The 25,290-nt window shown below is 54.7% G+C and overlaps 1 protein-coding gene across 1 annotated transcript; it reads left to right on the top strand.

Annotated features, from left to right (window-relative positions):
* Positions 1-10,183: 10,183 nt before the first annotated feature.
* Positions 10,184-25,290, top strand: FADS3 (fatty acid desaturase 3). The gene is made up of 12 exons (XM_049779690.1): positions 10,184-10,419; positions 19,992-20,102; positions 20,431-20,628; positions 21,472-21,573; positions 21,684-21,806; positions 21,949-22,009; positions 22,569-22,645; positions 23,007-23,104; positions 23,400-23,496; positions 23,585-23,664; positions 23,782-23,907; positions 25,156-25,290. Exons 1-12 carry the CDS (start codon positions 10,225-10,227, stop codon positions 25,205-25,207), a joined length of 1,320 nt encoding a protein of 439 aa, XP_049635647.1. The 5' UTR covers positions 10,184-10,224; the 3' UTR covers positions 25,208-25,290.

Raw genomic sequence — 25,290 nt, 5'->3', positions numbered from 1 at the left:
TAGTCTAGCACTGTCACCCCATCTCTCTTATTGGCCCCTTTATCTGGGACAGGACCCTTCCCCCGCATTTGCCCACCCCATCACATTCACAGGTGACAATGACCCATCACAGCAATCATGAACTCAACAGATGCGGGGTGGGGGCCTGTCTGCTGACTTCTGCCTGGTGCTGGCGGTCCCTGGACCCTGACAGTAAATGCAGTGCACAAATAACCTGGGCTTGGTGTCAGATACAGGGGGGCAGGAGACCCCCAACTTTCACATACAGCTCTGGGTGAAAATCAGCATGTTATATGAGGGAGAATTAAGGGGGGGTCCTTTAAGTGGCCCACCCCTGCCTCCAGCTTCTGTATCCCTGGCTTGGCCCCACCCTGAGTCACAGGCAACATTTCTGAGGGCCCCACACTACCTCCAGTCCTGTCCCATCTACCCCATGGTGACATTTCCTATTTTTGTGCCCAGGTTGGATCTTTGTGGGCAAATAATAGCTGAGCTGCATTCAGACTGCATGTATGAGACACACATGTACCTACATGGTTATTACATGCATAGGCTAGAACCAGATCAAAGGCCTGTGAAGGAATTGAGTCCTTTAGTCTCCCAGCCACCCTCTGAGCTACTGTTGTCCCAGTTTGCAAATGAACTGATGGAGACATGAGAGGGGACCTCCCCCGAGAAAGCGGTCAACCTGAGGTTGGAGCAAAAGCACAGCGGTTGAGTGTTTGCCTGGCACAAGGCCGACCCAGCACTGGCCCCAGTTCAATCCCCAGCTTTCCATATGGTCCCCCTAGCCTGCCAGGAACGATTTCTGAGCGTAGAGCTTGGAGTAACCCCTGATTGCCACCAGGGGTGACTCATAAAATAAAAAATAATTATAATAATTAAAAAAAATAGTGGTCACCCTAGGCTAGGTACTGTTCACGAGTCTGGGCAGCCTATATGCCCCTGACTGCCCTAGCTAATAGTCACTTATTTGAATAAACAAATAGAAGACAATTGGTTTATTCAGTTATTGTGAAGGTGCTGAAGGTCAGTCACTCTTCCTGGTCCTTCCCAGATGTAGAAATGAAGGCTCAAGCAGTGGCAAAGCAAACTGGAATGCAGTTTTGTTTTCTTCTCGTTTCTGGGCCAGGCTTACACATTCTCAGGGTGCGCCCTGGCTTGGTGCTGGGGCACAATGTCACTCCTATGGTGCCAGGCACCAAATCCAATGGAGTATCACACGTTGAGCTCACGTCAGCCTCATGCCAGACCACCTGACTGTTCTAGTACCTTTTCAAAGTTCTAGTATCTTTTCACCTTATCAGTGCTGACACTCGGTGTCTGTTGAGGAGAGACCCACCCTGGCAATCGTGCCCAACTGTTTGTTTTAGGAACTGATCACTCTGGCTGGCTACGGTCTAGGCTAGGAATTCTCTAGGTATTTGTCTTGAGTTGGGTTTTTTTGTGCACTGCATTTACTGTCAGGGTCCAGGGACCGCCAGCACCAGGCAGAGGTCAGCAGACAGGCCCCCACCCTGCATCTGTTGAGTTCATGGCTGCTGTGATGGGTTATGTCACCTGTGAATGTGATGGGGTGGGCAAATGCGGGGGAAGGGTCCTGTCCCAGATAAAGGGGCCAATAAGGAAGAGAGATGGGGTGACAGTGCTAGGCTACTATCACCTGAGCTCTGGCCAACAGGAAAGCGTCCTTGAGTCATGTATTTGGCTGGTTGGGTTCAGAGAGAAGGAGAAAGGCCTCCACCTTCATTCACCCAGGCATGAGATAGCTGCCAGCCTCTTAAATACTGAGGAATAGCCCAGCCCTTAATGATAACCAATTATTTGTTTGAATAAACATATAAAGCACAGCTGGTTTATTCTTTGGTTATTGTGGAGTTTAGGGAATAGGGTTGCTGTTTTGCACATGGGCAATCCTAGGTTGATTTCCAATACTGCATGGATCCATCCTCGAGTGCCATCAGGAGTGACCACGTATGGCTCCAAATTCCCAAAACCAAATAGGAAGTACTGCAGATTTCAAAGGAATGAACTTGTGTCTGAGATTTTTATCTTTCCTTCCCTTTTTTTTTTTTTTTTTCGGCCACACTTGGTGAAGCTCAGGGGTTACTCCTGGCTATGCACTCAGAAATTGCTCCTGGCTTGGAGGACCATATGGAACGCCAGGGAATCTAACCGCAGTGGGTCCTAGGCTAGCACCGGCAAGACAGAAAGATGCCTTACCTCTCCGCACCACCCCCTTGTTTTTTGAGGGGAGGGATTTGGGTCCATAGCCGACAGCGCTCGGGGTTATTACTAGTTTAGCACTCAGAAATCACTGATAACCAGCTTGGGGGACCATATGGGATGCCGAAGATTGAACCCAAGTTGGCCATGTGCAAAGCAAACACCCTACCTGCTGTGCCTTGGCTCTGGCCCCTCCCTTCCTCTCTCCCTCCCTTCCTTTCTTTCTCTTCTCTTTCTTGTTCTTTTCTCCCTTCCTTTCTTTTGTTTTTAAGTGCTGAAGACTTAATCCTGACTTTGCTCAGAGTTCACTCCTAGTGAAGTTTTGGGGGCCATATAGGTAGCAAGGATTGAACCCAAATTGTTTGCAAAGCAAGGGCCACCCTGCTGCATTACATCTCTGGTCCTAAGCTAGTTTTGTCTTTTCTCTCCCCCTTTTGAGTTTTTGGGCCACAACAACTCAAAACACACATTACTTACCGTATTCCTATTTCTTTTTTTTTTTTTTTTTTTTGGTTTTTGGGCCACACCCGGTAACGCTCAGGGGTTACTCCTGGCTATGTGCTCAGAAGTTGCTCCTGGGTTGGGGGACCATATGGGACACCGGGGGATCGAACCGTGGTCCGTCCAAGGCTAGGGCAGGCAAGGCAGGCACCTTACCTTTAGCGACACCGCCCAGCCCCAACCGTATTCCTATTTCTAAGCTCTGGAGTAACCCATGCCTGTGCTCTGGGATCTCGTGATCCTGGGGATTCCAACTGGATTTGCAAGTGAATTGCTTTTGCACTGAGAGCCTACTTTCGATTCCTGTTGATACATACAGGGTGGTGGGGAGAAATTTGCTGGGTCACCCAATAATTTTTTTTCGAGTGAGAGAATCACACCCAAGTGGTACTCAAGGCTTGCTCCTGGCTCTGCACTCGAATTACTCCTGGAAGGGCTCAGAGAAATAAATGAAATGTGGGGGATTGAACCCAGGTGTGTTGAAGGCAAGCATCCTCCCCACTGTCCTATTATTTGGGCCCACTCACCCAATAATTCTGTCCTCATGCTGAGAAGCACCTCCAAGTTGTCCACCACAGCAGCTGCGGTATTTTATAATCCCACAAACTGAATCATGCACCAGGTTCCCTGAGACCTATACATCCTCGCCAATATGTTCCTGAAGGGGCTCAGCATAGGGTACCCCCAAGTGGGCTGTGTGGGCATGTGAAAAGGACACCGGAGAGGCCAACTTTCTTCCCTCCATTCCTTCTGAAGCAGATAACACAGGAATGGACAATGGTCTTTAGCATACTGTAGTTCAAGATATGTCAAAGGGAGCCCCCGGCTACTAGTCAACCCCCCAGCTCCTGTCTCCAACTCAGGGTGCTAGCTCCAGCCTGAAGAACGGTACCCATCAAGGACCTAGGCAGTGACCTGCCTAACAGACGACAGCCAACTGGTTAGCTCAGAAAAGCCTAGAAAAGGGCCCAGAGAGATAGCACAGCGGCGTTTGCCTTGCAAGCAGCCGATCCAGGACCAGAGGTGGTTGGTTCGAATCCCGGTGTCCCATATGGTCCCCCGTGCCTGCCAGGAGCTATTTCTGAGCAGACAGCCAGGAGTAATCCCTGAGCAACGCCGGATGGCCCAAAAACCAAAACCAAAACCAAAAAAAAAGAAAAGCCTAGAAAAGCAGCTTGGGGGGGCCGGGAGGTGGCGCTAAAGGTAAGGTGCCTGCCTTGCCTGCGCTAACCTTGGACGGACCATGGTTCGATCCCCGGTGTCCCATATGGTCCCCCAAGCCAGGAGCAACTTCTGAGCACATAGCCAGGAGTAACCCCTGAGCATTACTGGGTGTGGCCCAAAAACCAAAAAAAAAAAAAAAAAAAGCAGCTTGGTTAAAATGAGCATCTTGCCCTTCAAACAGACGAATGGCTAAAGAAACTGTGGTACGGGGCCGGTGAGGTGGTGCTAGAGGTAAGGTGTCTGCCTTGCAAGCGCTTTGGACTACAGCATGCTAAAGACCATTGTCCATTCCTGTGTTACCTGCTTCAGAAAGAATGGAGGGAAGAAAGTTGGCCTCTCCAGTGTCCTTTTCCACATGCCCACACAGCCCACTTGGGGGTACCCTATGCTGAGCCCCTTCAGGAACATATTGGCGAGGATGTATAGGTCTCAGGGAACCTGGTGCATGATTCAGTTTGTGGGATTATAAAGTACCGCAGCTGCTGTGGTGGACAACTTGGAGGTGCTTCTCAGCGTGAGGACAGAATTATTGGGTGAGTGGGCCAGTAATAGGACAGTAATAGTAATAGGAAGGACCGCAGTTCCATCCCCCAGTGTCCCATATGGACCCCCCCAAGCCAGGGGCAATTTCTGAGCACTTAGCCAGGAGTAACCCCTAAGCATCAAATGGGTGTGGCCCAAAAAACCAAAAAAAAAAAAAAAAGAAACTGTGGTACATATACACAATGGGATATTATGCAGCCGTCAGGAGATCAAGTCATGACATTTTCCTATACGTGGATGGACATGGAAACTATTATGCTGAGTGAAATAAGTCAGAGAGCGAGAGACAAGATAGTCTCGCTTATCTATGTTTATTTTTTTATCTACGGGTTTTAAGAAAAATAAAAGACATTATTGTAATAATGACAAGAGATGAGGACCAGAAGGACCGGCTCATGATATGAAATTCACCTGATGGCAGGGTGACTGCAGTTAGAGAAAGAATACACTACCAAGACAATGTTAATGAGTGAGAGAAGAATAATAACTGTTTTGTCTATAGCAAGGGGTATGGGAGTAGGGAGATGGGGGCAATCGTGGTGGGAATGTTACATTGATGAAGGGGTGTGTGTTCTTTCTGTGACTGAAACCCAACTATGGTAATGTTTGTAATGAAGGTGTTTAAATAAAGGTATTTTTAAAAATGTGAATGAATGAGGGAAGTAGAAAGCCTATCTCAAATACAGGTGTGGGGGTAAGGAGGAGGATTTGGGGCATTGGTGAGGGGAATGTTGCACAAGTGAAGGCGGATGTACTTTATATCACTAAAACCCACTACTATCATGTCTATAAAAGGTACTTAAATAAAGATATTAAAAAGTTAAAAAAAGGAGCCGGGCGGTGGCGCTAAAGGTAAGGTGCCTGCCTTGCCTGCGCTAGCCTTGGACGGACCGCGGTTCGATCCCCCGGTGTCCCATATGGTCCCCCAAGCCAGGAGCAACTTCTGAGCACATAGCCAGGAGTAACCCCTGAGTGTTACCGGGTGTGGCCCAAAAAACAAAAAAAAAAAAAAATTTAAAAAAGAGAGTACAGTGGTAGGGTGTTTGCCTTGCACGCGGCTGACCTGGGACAGACCCAGGTTTGATTCCCAGCATCCCATATGGTCCCCTGAGGTTGCCAGAAGCTATTTCTGAGCGCAGAGCCAAGAGTAACCCCTGAACATCTCTGGGTGTGGCCCCAAAACAAATAAAATAAAATAAAATGAGCATCTTGGAACTCGTACCCTGCTACTCTGGTTTCCAAAGTCTTTGCTTTACATTGGGGTGAGGGGGCCTGCATCCTAATTTGGGATTCCATGCGTTATTTCTTTATAGGGCGCTGTGGAAAGCCCCACGCACCCTCTGGAAAGCCCCACATGTCTGTGTTTGCTTCTTGACTTTTGGGTTTGAGGTTTGGGGCCATGCTGTGCAATGAGCAGGGATTACTCCTGGCTTTGTGCTCAGGGATTACTCTTGGTGGTGCTCGAGGGACCACTGGGATGCTGGGTATCGAACCTGGGTGGGCCATATGCAAGGCAAGAACCTGCCCAACAGTGCTAGTCACTCCAGTCCTCCCTCCTTTTACTCTTCTTTTGGTGGCAGGGGGACATATTTGCTGGTACTTAGGGTTTACTCCTGGCTCTGTGCTCAGGGATCACTCCTGGTGCTAGATGGAACCTCATCAGTGTGCAAGGCAAATGCCCTACCTCCGTTGCTATTTCTCAGCCCCTCAGAAATTCCTTTCTGGGAGTATAGACCGTGAACCTGGGAAACTGGGTACAAGGTCAGGATTTGAGCACAGGGAACCATGATCAGCACCCACCCACTCTGTGACTCCTTAAGGACACTCCCCACCAAGAGGAGAGGGGCCTGGCCCCAAAGAAGAACTCTTGCGGACACCCCATCACTGGGGGGCCTGTCCTAAGGGTGTCTCCACTCATGATCTCACCTGGGGGTGGTAGATTCCTTCACTGCCCACCTGCCCTTGGAGCTTGGTCTCAGTGCTTCTGTTGTCTTGACTGTAAAGCCTATTGACCTAAAATACACAGTGGAGAGGACATTTGTCTTGCACGGAATCACCTAGGTTGGATCACTGGCATCCCATGGGGTCCTTTGAGCACTGCCAGGAATGGTTCCTGAGTGCAGGGCCACTGGGTGTGGCCCCCAAACAAAACAAAACCAAAAAGAGCAGAAATGGGGACTCTCCCTCCCCTCTGTTTCCCTGGGGACACTTCCTTATTGTGGTCTGGGCCCTGCTTTGCTCCCAGGCTGGGGGGCTGGGCTTCCTCCTCTCCAAGTCCCCTGGGACTCATAGTTTCCCCTCCTCCTCCCCCACCCCTGCCGAGGGACTCCCTCAGGGGGGAATTTTGTACCGTGCAAGGGCCACAGCTCTAGAACTTTCTATGACCTCCCAGATGCCTCTTCCGCCTCCTCAGAGGCCTCGAGGCCAGGCTCATGGTGTGAACTCGAACTGGCAATAGGAACAGCCTGGCCTGACCTGGGGCGTCTGTGCAGAGCAAACACTTGAACTTGGTACTGCCTTGTTCTGCCCCACTCCCACCACCGCCGTCCTGGCTTTGTTATAACTGGCTGGGGCTGGGCTGGGCTGGCTGCTAAGCCGCAGTGCCAGGCCACTTGGGCATCCTTGGGCTCTGAGACTGGCTGGCACCCTGGAGGGGGTGGAGACTTCAGTGACCCATGAGAGGCCCTGGTGGAAATTAGGGGGTTGGGAGAAGGGTCTGGCCAGGAGTGGCAGCAGTGCTGGGGTGTCAGCAGAGGAGCCCTTCACCTAGAGAAAAGGCTCCAAGCTGGCAACCTCTCTCTTGCGTTCCTCTGGGCTCTGTTCCCTGACCCTGCCTAAACCCAACACCCTGGCAGGAGCCCCATGGCAGCTCAAGAATGTCAAGTGATGCCTCTCCCTTTCCAAGTGGTCTGAGAGGCCTGGCTCTGAGAGGATCTGGGGGACAGCGGAGTCCCAAGTCCCTTCCCCCCTGCACTCCCAACCCCCACCCAGCGAGAGCACAGGGTCCACGGAGTCGGCAGAGCGACCTATGGACGGCTGAGGCACAGGGCACTGTTGGATGTGCCCACTGGGCCGTGGGAGGACACGGAGCTGCTTCACTAAAACCGCCCCCACCCTTCCATGCCAGGTGAAGTGGCTTTGGTTTATCTTCTGGAGGGCCTCAGGCAGGCTTTTGTTTTTCTCATCCCTCAGGTGTGGGGAGCTCTGTCAGGACACATCTGACCCTCCCACCACAACCCACCAGTTGCTTCACACACTTGGGCAGAGACCAGGCCAGAGAAGAACAAGGTGAGGGCCACGCCAGCAGCTGCAGGGGCTTTCTGGCATTTCTGGTCCCGAGGTCCATTTCCTCTAGGCCCCTTCATTCTTGGGGCCCCTACCTCAACCACCAACTCTGCTCCTGTAACCCATTTTTTCCCCCTCCCAACATGGGGTAAGAGGTTCAAGGCCATCCCAGTGGACAGGATTCTGGGGTGGGGGGAATCCACCCCCAGAGTGCCAGCCACTGAGCCAGGTTGGCAAGTGTTGGCATCAACCATTTCCTACAAACCATGAGAGTGAGACAGAAAGCAAGCATAGAGAGAAATATCGGGGCCTCAGCATGCACCCGGAAATCACAGCTGTGTCACAACTGCCATCTAGGAACTTATTGACAGTCAGCTGGCAGCCCCCAACACTGGCATGCTGAACGTTGGGGAATGGAGTCTGTGTGGCCCCCATTCCTCATCTTTAGCCTAATGTCAGTCTTTGTGTGTGTGTGTGTGTGTGTGTGTGTGTGTGTGTGTGTGTGTGTGTGTGTGTGTGTGTGTGTAAGAGAGAGAACATCCTTGGCTAAAGATCAGATGCAGCTAGCACCCCCAGGACTGTGAGAGAGAGAGAGGAGAGAAAGAAGAGAAAGTGGAGAAGAGAGAGGAGAGGAGAGGGAGAGAGGGGGAGAGGAAGAGAAGAGGAGAGAGAGAGAAAGAGACAGAGAGAGAGAGAAGAGAGAGAGGAGAGGAGAGGAGAGAGAGAGAGAGAGAGAGAGAGAGAGAGAGAGAGAGAGAGAGAGAGAGAGAGAGAGAGACTCAAAGGATTTGACTAAAGGCAAGACAAAGCAATTGAGTACAACAGGCCGAACACCATTTGCCTTGCACTTGGCAGACCTCCAGGCTTAATCCCTGGCCCTGCCAGGAGTAAGTAAACCAGCCCTGACTGAGCACAGAGCAAAGAGTAAGCCCTGAGAGAGCACTGCTGGGTGTGGATCCTCCATACCCAGAGAAACTCCCCCCCACATACACACAAAACAAAACAAAACAAACAGAAAGGGTGTGTAAGTAAGAAACCCTCAAAAGGAGGGACACACCCAGCTTGGGGGTGGTGGTGGTGGCAGTAGTGGGCGAGAGGCCTCTGCCCCCAACCCTTCCTCCTCCTCTTCCACCACCTCCTCTTCCTGCTCTTCCTCCGCCTGAAAGCCTAGGAGCTGGGGGGGAGAAAAAAGGGGGGAAACTGAGGCCTAGCAGACAAGACTTGCCCTCGAGTACAGCTCTGATAATGTAGGAAGCTGAGCCCCTCCAGGTGGGCCTTTCTGGGGGGACTCCTAGGAGAGAGAGAGAGAGGGAGATAAAGAGATAAAGAGAGAAGAGAGAAGAGAAGAGAGAAAAAGGAGAGGAGAGAGGGAAAGAGAGGAGAAGAGAGAGGAGAGAAAGAGGGAAGAGGGAAACTGAGGCCTAGCAAACAAGAGTTGCCCCCAAGTGTAGCTCTGACATTGTAGGAAGCTGAGCTCCTCCAGGTGGGCCTTTCTGGGGGGACTCCTAGGAGAGAGAGAGAGAGGGAGATAAAGAGATAAAGAGAGAAGAGAGGAGAGAAGAGAGAAAAAGGAGAGAGAGGAGAGAGGGAAAGAGAGAAGAGAGAGGAGAGAAAGAGAAGAGGGAAACTGAGGCCTAGCAAACAAGGCTTGCCCCCAAGTGTAGCTCTGACATTGTAGGAAGCTGAGCTCCTCCAGGTGGGCCTTTCTGGGGGGACTCCTAGGAGAGAGAGAGACAGACAGAAAGACAGACAGACAGAGACAGAGTCAGAGACAGAGAGAAAAGAGAGTGAGTGAATCTTGGCACCCACCAAAGATTCCAGGAACACGCATGTCCCCCCTACAACAAGCCCAGTGGGATTTGGGGCTACCTATCCGTCCCTCCCTGGGGGGGGGGGGGTTCCAGGAGGAGAGAAGAGGAGAGGGGACACGCAGTGCCAGCTCCAGCTTGGCTTAACTTGCCCATAGGGACCTGGAGGGCGGTGGTAGCTCAGGTGGGCGTCCCCCTCCCCTGCGGGCAGGCGGAGAAAGCCAAGTGGGGTGTGTGCGCCGTGCCAGCTGGAGGGGGCGTGGCCTGTGCCGAGGGGGCGTGTCCTGTCATCACGAACCCCGTCCCCTGAGCTGGCTCGACCAATGGGGACGGGGCAGGCGGGCGCTGATTGGCTGGGCGCGGTGCGGGTGCGGGGGGGGGGCCGCTGTCATGCCGGGGGGGGGGCGGGAGGGGGGGAAAAGGAGGAGGAAAAGTTGCTGCGCCCGCCGCACGCTCGGCTCGCTCGGCGCTCGGAGCTCGGAGGCCGCTTGCAGCGCAGGGCGGAGCCGGCGCGGGCGGGCCAGGCGGGCGGCGGCCGAGGAAGCGCCCTGGGAAGCCGCTGCCACCTCCACCTCCACCGCGCCGTCCTCCGATCTTCCTCGACGGACGGGACGAGCCGGGCACCGACCCAACCGCTATGGGCGGCGGCGGCGGCGTCGACGGCCCCGCGCAGCCGTTGCCCACCTTCCGCTGGCCGCAGATCCGCCAGCACAACCTGCCGGGCGACAAGTGGCTGGTGATCGAGCGCCGCGTCTACGACATCAGCCGCTGGGCGCAGCGACACCCGGGGGGCAGCCGCCTCATCGGCCACCACGGCGCCGAGGATGCCACGGTACGTGGGCACGACGATCGGAACCCCCAGATCCCCCCCAGGAGAGCCCCCCAACCGAGATCCGGGCCTAGGGTGGGAGTCTGCGTCATTGGCAGAAATTGGGGGACCTCCCTCACCCCATTAGCGAGCATCCCCACCCGACTGCAGACACCCCCAGGGGGAAGGGAAATTAGGCCACAGGGTAGGACAACCCCCACCAAATGCACACACCCCCCAGACACCCCTAATGTTAACCCTACCTACTACCCCCTGGGCCCTGCCTGGGCTGGAGGACACGCTTGGTTGGGGGAGGGGCGCCCCCCCACCCCCCACCCCCGGCTTGGTAACGGCTGCTACAACCCCTACACCCCCATATTCCCGGCTCAGTGTAGGGAGTCGCCCCCCCAGAAACTTGGATGGGTCAGGGAGGGTTCCCCACCCCACCGCACCCCACCCCTGGGTCCCTCCTCCTTCCCCCCTCTGGGATGTGTCATGGCCAGGGGAGGGGAGGGCAGGGCCGGTTGGTTGGTTGGTTGGTTGTTGGTAGGCAAAGTTTTGGGCCTGCTCCCACTTAACTTTCCCACCGGGGTGTTGTCAAAATAAAGCAAAAACACACACACACACAAAAAACGGGAGCCACGGGCCACTGATCACGCATGGGAGAACTTTTTTTTTTTGGTTTTTGAGTTTTGGCCAGTTCCTGGGGACTGTCAGGGAAGCTGTCACTGAGGACCCCCCCCCCCCTACCTCTCCGACTTCTCCTTCCCCAATCCCTTTGGGGCTCTCCCCCAAAGGGATGTGTATGTACGGCCTGGTCTGGTCCGGTGGGACTAAATGACATGACTGGACTGGTGGAGACGCCCCTTTCTCCCAGCCACCCCCCCAACCCCACCCCACCCCACCCCATCTCCCCCAGTCTGGACAGGAAGTAGGGCATGGGGCCCCGAAGCTTGGGCATTGGCCTGATCTGGCCACACTACTGCTCCACTTGGCACTCTAGGGACTTAGAAGGGACTTGGAAGATCCTCACAGTTTCGGAGAGCACAGATTTCCCATACCGCTTTAGCCCTTTGGGGTGCGTGGCCCAGTTGGGCTGCTGCCCTTCTGCACCTCCCTCTGCCTTCCCCAATCCTCTTCCCGCTACTCGGCTAAGTTGGGTGGGTTCTCTTTATCCCACTTTCATGTCAAGAGGTTGAGGGGCTCCCAGAACTGGGAGTCTCCTCGAGTCCTGGAAGGTGACAGCCCTGTACCAAGTGCTCAGTGGACAGGTGGGTGGCCGTGGAGACTGGTATGTGGGGGCCCACCCGGTGTGTAGATTCCAGTGTGTGTCAGTCAACCCCTTGTCTGAGTATGCAGATCAGCGGCACCCTGGCAGAAGGTATGCACACCTACCCTCGTGGGTGACTGAACCCGGAGGGCTACCATCTACATCTCTGAGACGGGCACTGTGCATTCTGCCACACACATGCCCTTGCTCCCTGCCACCCAGGCCTGGCTGAGCCCTAGCACCCTGGAGACAGTCCTCTAGGTCTGTGCTGACCTCTTCAGGTTCTGCTGTCAGCGGTGATCCTCAAACTTTTTAAACCGGGGGCCAGTTCGTTGTCCCTCAGATCGTTGGGAGGGTCAGACTAAAGTCAAAACAAAAACTCTGAACAGAGGGCCCGAGAGATAGCATGGAGGTAGAGCATTTGCCTTGCATGCAGGACGGTGGTTCAAATCCTGGCATTCCATATAGTCCCCTCATGCCTGCCATGAGTGATTTCTGAGTGTAGAGCCAGGAGAAACTCTTGAGCGCTGCCGGGTGTGACCCAAACCACCACCCCCCTAAAAAAAATCTCTGAATAAATTCCTATGTACACTGCATATATCTTATTTTGAAGTGAAGAAACAAAACAGGAACAAATACAATATAGGGCCTGTGGCCATAGTTTGAGGACCACTGCAGTTGGTTCTGTACTGTGTAGCATGGGAGGACATGGGGGGGAAAGGCAAGCTGGAGAGACCGGGTACTCAGCCCAACACTGGCTCTGGCCCTGGCCCTGAGACCCCACTTGATGACTCAAATCACTAGTCTGCAGTGAGGTTTATAGCCTTGTTTCGTAGGAGTGGGCAGTCCCCTGGACCTGGGTCTTGGACTCTGTCGGTCAGGGACTGTGGGAAAGGCTTCGCCAGGAAGGGCCCTCCTCTGAACCTCAGTGTCCTCATGTGTAAAGTGGGAAGTGTCCAGTTCACTGCCTGACCTCATTTACTCCCGCCCTCCCTCTCCCCTGCACTTCATACATAACAGGAAGGCGCCCCATCCAATGCTGACCGCCTCTCCCAGGACCCAATGCTGGGCTGGACATGCCAGAAAACTGGGCATGCTCAGACTAGTGCGGCTGTGGATGATCTCTGCGAAAGAATGGACCTCAGAATCTGTCCCCCACCAGACTGTCAATGGTTTGAGAGAGCCCCATGTCTGGTGAACCAAGCTGGGAGCTGAAGCTCCACCGGCCCTAGGGTGCAGGTTGGCGGGGGTGGGTGGGAGTGTGGGGGGGCAGCAACGATCCCCCTCTGGCCAGCCCTGCCACCCATCAGCTGTTCTCACATCCAGCAGGGGAGCTTTCCTGCCAGGAAATTCTCAGAGTGCCTATGCCATGATGTCAAGTCTGTGACCATCCTGGGCTACGGAACTGGGTGCCCTGGGAAGAGTGCTCTGGGACCCGGGCTAGGTTTGTGTAAGAACCACAATGGCTGAGGTGATAGCTGGTATGAAGACAGCCTAGGCTGAAGGAGCAGGAGAGGCCCCTACCCCAAGGCTATGGGAAGCACAACTCCCTCTGTGAAGCGTCCTGGCGTGCCTACATGGCCCAGCAGAAAGAAAGAATAGAGGGGCAGGTGACTGCGACTCAGGAGTGGAGCCAGAGGGACGTTGAGGCACCTGTTTCGCCCTTCCTGTGCTCTTCAACTCACTCAGTCCCCCACAAGGATCAGCAAGCCCCCTCGCTGCTGCCGTGTGCTAAGTGCTGGGGGGAGGAAAAGCCACTGGACTCTAGGGGTGCGGCCTTGGCTGGGCCCTTACTGGGGCCATCGGGCACTCACTTACCAGACAATGGGGATGGTGGCAGTTGCCTCAGGCTTCTGTGGCCTGGAAGCCTGCCTGTCTGTCCCCAGAGGAGAGCCAGCCAGGGTGGAGAGAAGAGGGGTCAGGCGATGGGGTGGACCGTGGTCTGCTCCACCATCGAGCCAGGCCCTCGGTGGTGGTGGGGGGGGGGGGGGGCCAGGGGTAGCGATATCACAGCAGGGAGGGTGTTTGCCTTGCACTCAGCCAACCTGGGTTTGATCCCTGGCACCACATAAGGTCCCCCAGGAGTGATTTCTTTTTTGTTTGTTTGTTTGTTTTTTGGGTCACACCCAGCAGCGCTCAGAGATTACTCCTGGCTCTATGCTCAGAAATCGCCCCCGGCAGGCACAGGGGACCATATGGGATGCTGGGATTCGAACCACCGTCCTTCTGCATGCAAGGCAAATGCTTTACCTCTATGCTATCTCTCCGGCCCCCCAGGAGTAATTTCTGAGCATAGAGCCAGGAGTAACCCCTGAAGTGCCACTGGGTGTGGCTCTAAAACAAAAAATAAAACAAATATCGAGGGTGTCTGAGGCTGGAGTGATAGCACAGCTGGGAGAGCATTTGCCTCGCATGTGGCCGACCTGGGTTCAATCTCTGGCATCTCATATGGTTTGTCCAAGCACCGTCAGGAATAATTTCTAAGCAATGCTGGGTGTGGTCCCTCAAACATAAACATGGGGTGAAATTTTTTAGGGTGCTACCGGACTCAGAAGGTGACTCTGGATTAGAATAGGAGTTGGCAGGTTGGCTGAGGCTCTGGTGTGACAGAAATGACAGCGTGGGATGGGAGATGCTGGCCCCCAGCCAGATATTTAGACCCCATGACCAGCCACCCACTTGCTTCTGGCCACCCGGTGCTGCCGCCCACTCAACAGGTGCCGTCAGCCCATCCTATCCCCCTGGGGAAGTGAAGTCACCAAAGGGATGCTGAGAACAGTCTGAGGGGTTCCTCACCTGTCCCTCGAGAAAACTCCCGCACTGGCCTGAGCTGGGGAAGGGTGGCGGCGAGCAGGCAGAAAGGCCAGTTGGGGACCTGTCTGCTTTGGAGACATTTAGGGCTCAGTGCCCCTGGAGAGCTCCTCTCCCCCATGTGCCTGTCCCAGGGGCTTCCTGGGACATCTCTTTTGTGTGTGTGTGTGTGTGTGTGTGTGTGTGTGTGTGTGGTTTTTGGATCACACCCGGCAGTGCTCAGGGGTTATTCCTGGCTCCAGGCTCAGAAATTGCTCCTGGCAGACACAGGGGACCATATGGGACTCCGGGATTCGAACCGATGACCTCCTGCATGAAAGGGAAATGCCTTACCTCCATGCTATCTCTCCGGCCCCTGGGGCATCTCTTTTTACTTTGGTCTGTGCCTCAGTTTCCCCCAGCCATGGTCTCCGGAAAAGGGCGGGCCTGGGTGTTGGCTTGATCTTTCCATCTGGGAGGGGCAGAGGATGGATTCCTGGGGTTCCCTCCCTCTGAGGTCTCACTACCTCGCAGCTGTCTCTTGGTCAGGTCCCTTTTGCTGTCTTCTCCTGAGTGGAACCTTCCTAGTCTTTGGAGATGACAAGATTGCTGGCGTCCCCGCAAGCTCCCCAATCTCCGCCAGCAGAGTTGGACTAGACACTCACTTCTCCACCCCCATCTTCAGACCCCCCCAGGAGCTCTGACCCCTTGGGGTATCCCCGAAGTGCTGTCCCCTTACACCTGCCCTTGCTCCCCTTGTGTGTGCAGGTTCTGACCTGGAGGAATTGGAGGGGGGTGGAGGCTATCGGCTCAACCCTCAGCTTAGGCCCAGGATTGGGGGGTTCCATCTGCTCCCACAACTCCTGGGAGCAATAGGGGGGCTGCCATGTACAGGGAGGACTCAGACTAAGGTCCAGATGGAGGCTGGAAGAGGAATTCTCAGGAAGGAGCTACATTGCTTATTTTATTTATTTATTTATTTGGTTTTTGAGCCACACCCGGCGGTGCTCAGGGGTTCCTCCTGGCTGTCTGCTCAGAAATAGCTCCTGGCAGGCACGGGGGACCATATGGGACACTGGGATTCGAACCAACCACCTTTGGTCCTGGATCGACTGCTTGCAAGGCAAATGCTGCTGTGCTATCTCTCCGGGCCCTGCTTATTTCATTTTTGGGGGGTTTGTTGAGGTGGGCAGAACACGTGGTGGTGTTCAAAGCTTGCTTCAAGCTCCCAGTGCCAGGAATCAAACCCAGGTTTCCTGCACACAGAGCACTTGTCTCTCTGGCCTGTTTCTGCCTAGCCCTCCCCATACTTCTGTGTGCGGGTGTGTGGGTCCCACGCGAGTCTCTGTGTGTGCACATGGGTGTGGCATGTGTCCGTGTGTATTTAGTCTTGGGCTTTGGGCTCCGTGTGCAGAGTGAGGTAGCCAGAAAAGTTGTCAGCCCTTGAGGGCAAAATCCTATCATCATGCAGTGGTTTTTTTTGCTCAGCGAGTGTGGTGTGTACGCCCAAGGGCTTCCAGAAAGAAGGGATGGAAAATTCTGGGGTGTCTGGGAAGGATACTCAGCCATGTGGAGGGATACTGAGGTGGGCCTGGAAAAATAAGAAGGACATGGGAAAAGGGGATCTTTTTTTTTTTTTTTTTTTTGGTTTTTGGGTCACACCCGGCAGTGCTCAGGGGTTACTCCTGGCTGTCTGCTCAGAAATAGCTCCTGGCAGGCACGGGGGACCATATGGGACACCGGGATTCGAACCAACCACCTTAGGTCCTGGATAGGCTGCTTGCAAGGCAAACGCCGCTGTGCTATCTCTCCGGGCCCGGAAAAGGGGTGGTGCTCAGGGGTTACTCCTGGCTGTCTGCTCAGATATAGCTCCTGGCAGGCAGGGGGGGGGGGCGGAGAACATATGGGACGCCGGGATTCGAACCATCCACCTTTGACTTACTGACCTTATTTAAAAAAAATAAATAAAGACAGCTTTTTTTTGGGGTCAGAGAGATAGCACAAGAGGTAGGACATTTTTCTTGTACACAGCTGACCTCGGACAGACGGTGATTCAAATCCCAGCATCCCATATGGTCCCCCAAGACTGCCAGGGGCAATTTCTGAGAGCAGAGCTAAGAGTATCCAGTGAGCACAGCTGGGTGTGACCGAAAAAAACAGCAACAACAACAAAATAAGACAGCTATTTGAGGTTTGAGGTTGCAGCGACAGTACAGTGGGGAGGTTCTTACAAGCAGTCAATCCAGATTTGATTCCTAGCAATCCCATTAAGTTCCCTCCAAGCACTGACAGGAGTATTTCCTGAGTAACTGGAAATAATCTGGAGTAACCTGGCTTTTTTTGGTGTGACCCTTGCCCCAAAAAATATTAAACTAAACAACTATAAACCAAACTGCTCTGTTCAGTTCCTGCTTTTGTTTTGTTTTGTTGTTTCTTTGTTTGGGGGCCACACCTGGTGGTGCTCAGGGCTATGAACACAGAAATTGCTCCTGGCTTGGAAGACCATATGGGACTCCAGGGGATTGAACTGCAGTTAGCGGGTTAGCGCATGCAAGGCAAACGCCCTACCATTTGCAACACAACTCTGGCCCCTCAGTTCCTGCTTAAAAAAATGGATGTTAACAGTGGTTGCCAAAACTATGTGTGAAAAAAGGGGGGGCAGAAAGATAGCATAGTGGTAAGGTGCTTGCCTTGCAAGCGGCTAACCCAGGACCAACGGTGGTTCGAATCCTGGCATCCCATCTGGTCCCCCATGCCTGGCAGGAGTGATTTCTGAGCAGAGAGGAGTAACCCCTGAGCGCCACTAGGTGTGGCCCAAAAATAAAAAACAAGCAAACAAATAAAAAATCTGTGTATGAAAGGGCTGAAGCAGTGGCGCAAGCTGTAAGGCATCTGCCTTGCGTGCACTAGCCTAAGGCTGACCTTGGTTTCATTTTCCGGTGTCCCATGTGGCCCCAAAGCCAGGAGCAATTTCTGAGTGCATAGCCAGAAGTAACCCCTGAGCGTCACTGGGTGTGGCCCAAAAACAAACAAACAAAAAACTGTGTATGAAGGCTGCAATTTCCTGCCTTTCTCCATCTCCCTTCACTCTGGACTGTGGTTGGGATACTCTTGAGACCCAGAGTTCGGTCTCTGATGGCCACATGGCCTTCCACGCTCCCCAGCACTACTGGTGTGACCATGGGACCCCAATTCCACCAGATCGACCCTCCAAAATCCTTTTCAGTGTTTGGACCACACTTGGTGGTGCTCAGGGCTCATTCCTGGCTCTGCACTCAGGCATCACTCCTAGTGGGGCTTGGAAGATCCCATGGGGATGCTCGGGATTGAACTTGGCTTGACTGTGTGCAAGGCAAGCACCCTACCTGCTGTACTAGCACTCTGGCCCTTTCATAATCTCTTTTCATTTGGGGCCTTACCCAGCAGTGCTCAGGGGTTGCTCCTGCCTCTGCATTCAGAAATTGTTCCTGGCAGGCTTGGGGATGCTGGAATCGAACCCTGTTTGGCCATGGGCTGCTACCCACTGTACTATATTACTCCAACCTCATTAAAACAAAAAACAGGGCCCGGAGAGATAGCACAGTGGCATTTGCCTTGCAAGCAGCCGATCCAGGACCAAAGGTGGTTGGTTCGAATCCCGGTGTCCCACATGGTCCCCCGTGCCTGCCAGGAGCTATTTCTGAGCAGACAGCCAGGAGTAACCCCCTGAGCACCGCCGGGTGTGGCCCAGAAAACCAAAAAAACAAAACAAAACAAAACAAAACAAAACAAAAAACCAGGGGCCTGAGATAGAGTATGGAGGTAAGGCATTTGCCTTATATGCAGAAGGTAGGTGGTTCGAATCCCAGTATCCCATATGGTCCCCCGAGCCTGCCAGGAGCAATTTCTGAGCATAGAGCCAGGAGTAACCCCTGAGCACTGCCAGGTGTGACCCAACTCCCTCCCCCCCCCAAAAAAAAAACAAAAAAAACAGGGCCTGAGCAATAGCACAGCTGGGAAGGGACTTGCCTTGCACGCAACTGACCCGGCTCTGATCCTCAGCATCCCATATGGTCCCCCAAGCACTAGCAGGAGTGATTCCTGAGTACAGAGGCAGGAGTAACCAGCCCTTGAGCACCGCTGGATGTGGCCCCCAAACAAACATAAAACCCAAGTTAAAAACCAAAGTAAGGAGCCAGAGAGATAGCATGGAGGTAGGGCATTTGCCTTGCATGCAGAAGGACGGTGGTTTGAATCCCGGCATCCCTGAGCCTGCCAGGAGCGATTTCTGAGCATAGAACCAGGAGGAACCCCTGAGTACTGCTGGGTGTGACCCCCAAAAAAATATAAAATAAAAAACCAAAATAGAGCCCCGAGAGATAGCACAGTGGCGTTTGCCTTGCAAGCAGCTGATCCAGGACCAAAGGTGGTTGGTTCGAATCCCGGCGTCCCATATGGTCCCCCTGCCAGGAGCTATTTCTGAGCAGACAGCCAGGAGGAACCCCTGAGCACCGCTGGGTGTGGCCCAAAAACCAAAAACCAAACAAACAAACAAAAACCAAAATAACTAATTGCTGAATGTATCGCTTTTCCTTCTGTACTGGGAGGACGGAGCACCCAGGGGACCACAGACAAGGTAGTGCTCTGCCCCTAACCAGATCCTGGGGAGATAGTCCAGGACAAAGCCACCACAGGGTCCCCTAAACCCTGCTGAAAGTGCCCCTGGTTTACAGTAGCTCCGGGGTTCTGCTGCCAAAGGGATTTACAGATCCCTTCGCTTGAAGGGATCTTCCTTGGAAACCCCAAGAACTCCTTTATACATGGCCCTTAACCTTGTTTTTCCCAACCCACACCTCCTCCTCTTACTCCAAGTCGCCCTGACCTGGTAAGCCTGGTAAACCGATCACTCCCACATCACTCCCTGCCCTAGTAGGGCCCATCTGATGGGCAGGAGAATAGCAGTTGATCTCCAAAAAAAATCTGAGACCGGGGCCAGAGAAATAGCACAGCGGTAAGGTGTTTGCCTAGCAGGCAGCCAATTCAGAACGGGTGGTTCGAATCCTGGCTTCCCATATGGTCCCCCGAACCTGCCAGGGGCGGTTTCTAAGCAAAAAGTCAGGAGTAACCCCTGAGCACCAATAAGTGTGACCCAAAAACAAAAAAACAAGGGCCGGAGAGATAGCACAGTGGTAGGGCGTTTGCCTTAGACACTGAAGGACTGGTTTGAATCCCGGCATCCCATATGGTCCCCCGAGCCTGCCAGGGGCGATTTCTGAGCATGAAGCCAGGAGTAACCCCTGAGTGACCCAAAAACCAAAAAAAAAAAAAAAAAAAAAGTCCAAAAACAAAAATCTGAGACCTTCTCTACTTGTGAAAGGCTTTGGTTTCAGGGCATACAGCTTGTGAAACCTAGATTTGTCTTGGAGAGGGGTCCTGGAGGCCAGCCCAGGGCTGAGAGTGGGGAAGGACCCAGGTGTGCCCCAGGGGAGTTAGGGTCCCGAAACCACCGTCTACCTGCTCTGCCCCGCATGCTCCAGCCCTCTGCCTCCTCTCCCAGGATGCCTTCCGAGCCTTCCACCAGGACCTCAAATTCGTCCGCAAGTTCCTGCAGCCGCTGCTGATTGGAGAGTTGGCCCCTGAGGAGCCCAGCCAGGATGGAACCCAGAATGTGAGCTGGGTAGGGTTGTGGGGGGCACCATCTGCAAGCAGCTCCTGCCACTTAACCCCACATGGCAGGCCGACAGAGCGGGAGGGCACCCACTTGGCACAGCGCCCTAGAGCCAGCCTTGTCAGCTGTAGGCCAGTCCATTGCCTGATCTGGGCTTGGCACCCCCCACTCCTGACTGAACTAGGTCCTACTCTGCTCCCAACCAAAGTCTCTGCCTCTGGCTTGCATGAGCCTTTTGTGAACGCTCCTGCTGTGGCTGGGACAGGGGATCCCCTGGGGACTGTTTTCTCATCTCACCCAGTGGCTCCTCTCACCCGCACCCCTATAGGACCAGTTAGTGGAGGATTTCCGAGCCCTGCGCCAGGCGGCCGAGGACATGAAGCTGTTCGATGCCCAGGCCTCCTTCTTCGCCTTCCTGCTGGGCCACATCCTGGCCATGGAGGTGCTGGCCTGGCTGCTTATCTACCTCCTGGGCCCCGGCTGGCTGCCCAGCACCCTGGCCGCATTCATCTTGGCCATCTCCCAGGTGACCCAACACCAGGAGGCCAGAGAGGCGGGTCGACTCTTATCTGATGAATGAATGAATGACTGAATGATTTTTCTTTAGTTTTGGTGCCACACCCGGCTGTGTCCAGGGCTTAACTCCTGGCTCTGCACTCTGGGAAATCATTCCTGGTGTTGACTAGGGGAGGAGGGAATCCTATGGGGAAATCAAACCGAATGCCAGGCCAGCACCCTCCCCATTATCCTATCACCCCAATTCCTTCCCCCACCAAAATGCATCTTCACTGATGCAAAGAAGTTGCATGTTAGCTCCAAGGAAATTTGGGCCTGGGCCAGAAGCAGGAGGTTGGCCCAGCTCCACCTCCCCCAAAATGGACAGGCCCCTGCAGCGCTCCTCATTTGTGTGCTGCTCAGAGGGCAGGAGTCCAGCTTCTGTCTCCCCCAGGACCACAAAGTGTGGGTGCCCCCACTCCCACGTCACCAAAACTAGAAAAAAAGGAGGAATGTGTCAGGGCCAGAGGGGTGGTGCAAGTGGTAGTGTGTTTGTCTTGCAGTGGGCTGATCCAGGATGGACCTTGGTTCAATCCCTGGCATCCCATATGGTACCCCGAGCCAGAGGTGATTTCTGAGCACAGAGCCAGGAGTAACCCCTGAGCGTCACCGGGTGTGGCCCCCAAACCAAAAATAAATAAATAAATAAATAAATAAATAAATAAATAAATAAAAGGAGGAATGTGGATTCTCCGTCCTGCTAGCGTATGAGGCAGCCCAGAGAAGTGGATGAGGGCATGCATAGATTGAGGGGTGGGGGTGGGGGCACAGGATTATGACTTAGCTAGACCCTGGTCTGCTCCACTCTCCCCAGGCCCAGTGCTGGTGTCTGCAGCACGACCTTGGCCACACGTCCGTCTTTAGGAAGACCCGCTGGAACCACTTAGCACAGCAATTCGTGATGGGGCAGCTGAAGGTGAGGAGGAGTCCCAACAGTAGGGACAGCCATGAGGCCAGTGCTGGGGAGAAGGGAGCCCGGTGCACAGCCCGGCCCTGTACCCCTAAACCTTGGCTCCTGCCCTGCAGGGCTTCTCTGCCCACTGGTGGAACTTCCGCCACTTCCAGCACCATGCCAAGCCGAATGTCTTCCACAAAGACCCGGATGTGACAGTGGCACCCGTCTTCCTTCTGGGGGAATCATCTGTTGAGGTGTGTGGGGGCCACTGGGCATGCCGGGGGTGGGTGGGGCTTGAGCACTCAGCCTCTGATCAAGGCTCCCCCCAATGCCCTGGCTGGGGAGGGAATTGGGGTGGGGGAGGCTGCCTTCCACAGAGGCCTCCTGTCTCTACAGTATGGCAAGAAGAAGCGCCGGTACCTTCCCTACAACCACCAGCACCTCTACTTCTTCTTGAGTGAGTATCCTGGGTTTCTGTGGGGGTGCGAGACTCAAGTGGGGACAGCCCCCTCCCTCCCCACCAGTCCAGGAAAAGAGGCCAGCTGGCAAACCTGTCTGCTGCATGGCTCCTCCTTTGCCCTTGCTGCCTGTGCCCCCGGCCCCTCTTGCTCCCAGACCTGAGCTCTCCCAGACCCCAGCAGCCTGGGGGGTCTGTTGTGGGGGAGCACAGGGGGAGTACCCACTTTGAAGGGACATTCACAGAACAGGGCGGGCAAGAGTGAGACATGGAAGCCGGAGAGACAGCTCAGCAGTAAGGCATTTGCCTTGCAAGCAGCTGATGCAGGATGGACGGTGGTTTGAATCCCGGCATCCCATAGGGTCCCCCAAGCCTGCCAGGAGCGATTTCTGAGCACAGAGCCAGGAGTAACCCCTGAGTGCCACGGGGTATGACCCAAAAAAACAAAAACAAAAAAAAGAGCAAGACACATGGGGTGCTGTGATGGTGAGGACCAGCCCAGCACTCCTCGGAGGGGCCCCTGCCTGGCTGCTCCTGAGCCCCATGCTGCTCCCCGCAGTTGGCCCCCCGCTGCTCACGCTGGTGAACTTTGAAGTGGAGAATCTGGCCTACATGCTGGTGTGCATGGAGTGGGCGGTGAGTGGCTGCTGGGGCGCAGGGCTGAGGGCAGCAAGTTGGGTGCTCCCATGTGCCTGCAGAAAGGGACATGGGACCGTGGGGGCATGAATGTAACATGACCGCAGGGGTGTGGGTGTAAGTGACTGCAGGGGTGAGTGACTGCAGGGGGAACCTGTGTGTACATGTGATGTGTGTGGGCAAATAGCCTGGAGGATGCGTCCCCGAGTCAAGTCTCCCTAGCAGGGGCCCCCAGGCTCACCCCTGCAGTTTCCTTGCCTCTGTGCCTGAGGAAACTGAACCCCTGAACAAGATGGGGCTCACCCCAATGGCAATCCAAGTGCCTTGACCCCCCTCCCACCCCCACCCCCACCTTTCCCAGGACTTGCTCTGGGCTGCCAGTTTCTACTTCCGCTTCTTCTTTTCCTACGTTCCCTTCTATGGCTTTCCTGGGGTGCTGTTCCTGTTTGTAGCTGTCAGGTAGGAACCGTGCATGCTGCAAGGTGGGGAGCGAGGAGGTGGCTTGAGGCAGTCAGACCCCCCCCCCACAAATCGTCTCCCCAGAGTGGGGTCAGCAGGACCGTCTCCCCCACCAGGGATGGATGGCAAAGTGTGGGGACCCCTGCCCAGGATGGAGCCTGCTCCCTGCTCCTCGCCCACACCACCATCGAGGGAGGGGGCTGCCGCAGGTGGCTGCTGTGCAGAGAGGGAAACTGAGGCCCTGATCCAGCCCCTTTGGGCAAATGGACATGAGCAATGCCTGAGCCTCACACAGGGTCCTGGAGAGCCACTGGTTCGTATGGATCACGCAGATGAACCACATCCCCAAAGAGATCGGCCACGAGAAGCACCGAGACTGGGCCAGCTCCCAGGTGGGGCTACCTGGGCTGGGGGTGTCCCCTGGGGAGAGGGTGTCTGCCTTCCCAACTGGTGCCAACTCCCCTGCCTTGCACCCCGCAGCTGGCAGCCACCTGCAACGTGGAACAATCCTTCTTCAACGACTGGTTCAGCGGGCACCTCAACTTCCAAATCGAGCACCAGTGAGTGCTAGGGGCCACCCCAGGGAGGCGGGATCACTGGACGTCCTGGGGGGCCTGGCTGGGAGGGGGTTCCCACATTCCCCACACACACACAGTACAGCCTCGCCCTCCACGCAGCCTCTTCCCCACCATGCCTCGGCACAACTACCGCCGCGTGGCCCCGCTGGTGAAGGCGTTGTGTGACAAGCATGGCCTCAGCTACGAGGTGAAGCCCTTCCTCAAGGCCCTGGTGGACATTGTAGGGTAAGGCTCCCCCACAGAGGCCACACAGGGAGTCTGGGGGTGCAGATGGGAGTCCCGAGAAGGCGAGAAGGCTCGGGCAGGGGAAGCTGATAGGTGTTTGGTATGGACTGAGGGCGCAGTGTTTTGGGTTGTGGGTTGTGTGGTGTGTGTGTGTGTGTGTGTGTGTGTTCCACTGCTGGAGTTATGAGGTGGTGGGTAGAGGTCAGAACGATAGCATAGTGAAGAGGGTGACTGTGTACAGCCAACCTGGGTTTGATCCCCAGCATCCCATATAGTCATTCAAACCTACCAGGAGTGTTTTCTGAGCACAGAGAAAGGAGTAATCTCTGAGATCTGTTGGATGTGGCCCAAAAGAAAACTAAAAATAGGGCCTGGAGAGATAGCACAGTGGCGTTTGCCTTGCAAGCAGCCGATCCAGGACCAAAGGTGGTTGGTTCGAATCCCGGTGTCCCATATGGTCCCCCGTGCCTGCCAGGAGCTATTTCTGAGCAGACAGCCAGGAGTAACCCCTGAGCACTGCTGGGTGTGGCCCAAAAACCAAAAAAAAAAAAAAAAGAAAACTAAAACTAATAATAATAATAAGAGAGAGAAAGAGAAGGTAGTAGGTAGAGATGGACAAGAGGGGACAGGGAGGGGCCGGGCGGTGGCGCTAGAGATAAGGTGCCTGCCTTGCCTGTGCCAGCCTAGGACGGACCGCAGTTCGATCCCCCGGCGTCCCATATGGTCCCCCAAGCCAGGAGCGACTTCTGAGCGCATAGCCAGGAGTAACCCCTGAGCGTCACCGGGTGGGGTCCAAAAACCAAAAAAAAAAAAAAAAAAGAGGGGACAGGGATAAGGTACCTGGTCTGTGGCCAGACAGGCTGGTGTGGGCCGAGCTGCAAAGTGGGGTAGGAAGGTGCCCTGGCTGGGGGGGGTACCCCAAGAGTGGGCATTGGCTCAGGTAGCTGTGCAGGAAAAGGCAGTAGTGAAGGGAACTCAGGAAGTCCTGCCCCTCCTTGCAGCATTTGTGCTCCTGGCCATGTTGCCTCCTTTGGGGTCTTCTCTCCCCTGCTGTGTCCATAGAGAGGCTCCAAGTGGGGGCTCCATGCCATGTCCATCTCGGGGCTCAGAGAGCAGCCGAGTGTCGTGAAAGAAGGAGGCTTGGCTCACCTATATGGTCAGCCCTATCCCCCACTGCACTCACATGTTGAATGGAGCCTGGGAAGGGGGCAGGCCCCTGACAGTCCCCCCTTGTCCTCCCATCCACAGGTCCCTGAAGAAATCCGGTGACATTTGGCTGGAAGCCTACCTCCACCAGTAGGGATGGCACCCGGCTGCCCACTCCACGTTCTGTACCCCCAGCCTGGGCATCCCGCCCTCCTGGTTCTGCTGTCCTACCCCAAC

This window comes from Suncus etruscus, chromosome 9, assembly GCF_024139225.1.
Source record: "Suncus etruscus isolate mSunEtr1 chromosome 9, mSunEtr1.pri.cur, whole genome shotgun sequence".
NCBI lineage: Eukaryota > Metazoa > Chordata > Mammalia > Eulipotyphla > Soricidae > Suncus > Suncus etruscus.
Note: the sequence above shows the minus strand (reverse complement) of the source record. Positions and strands in the feature narration are given on the sequence as shown.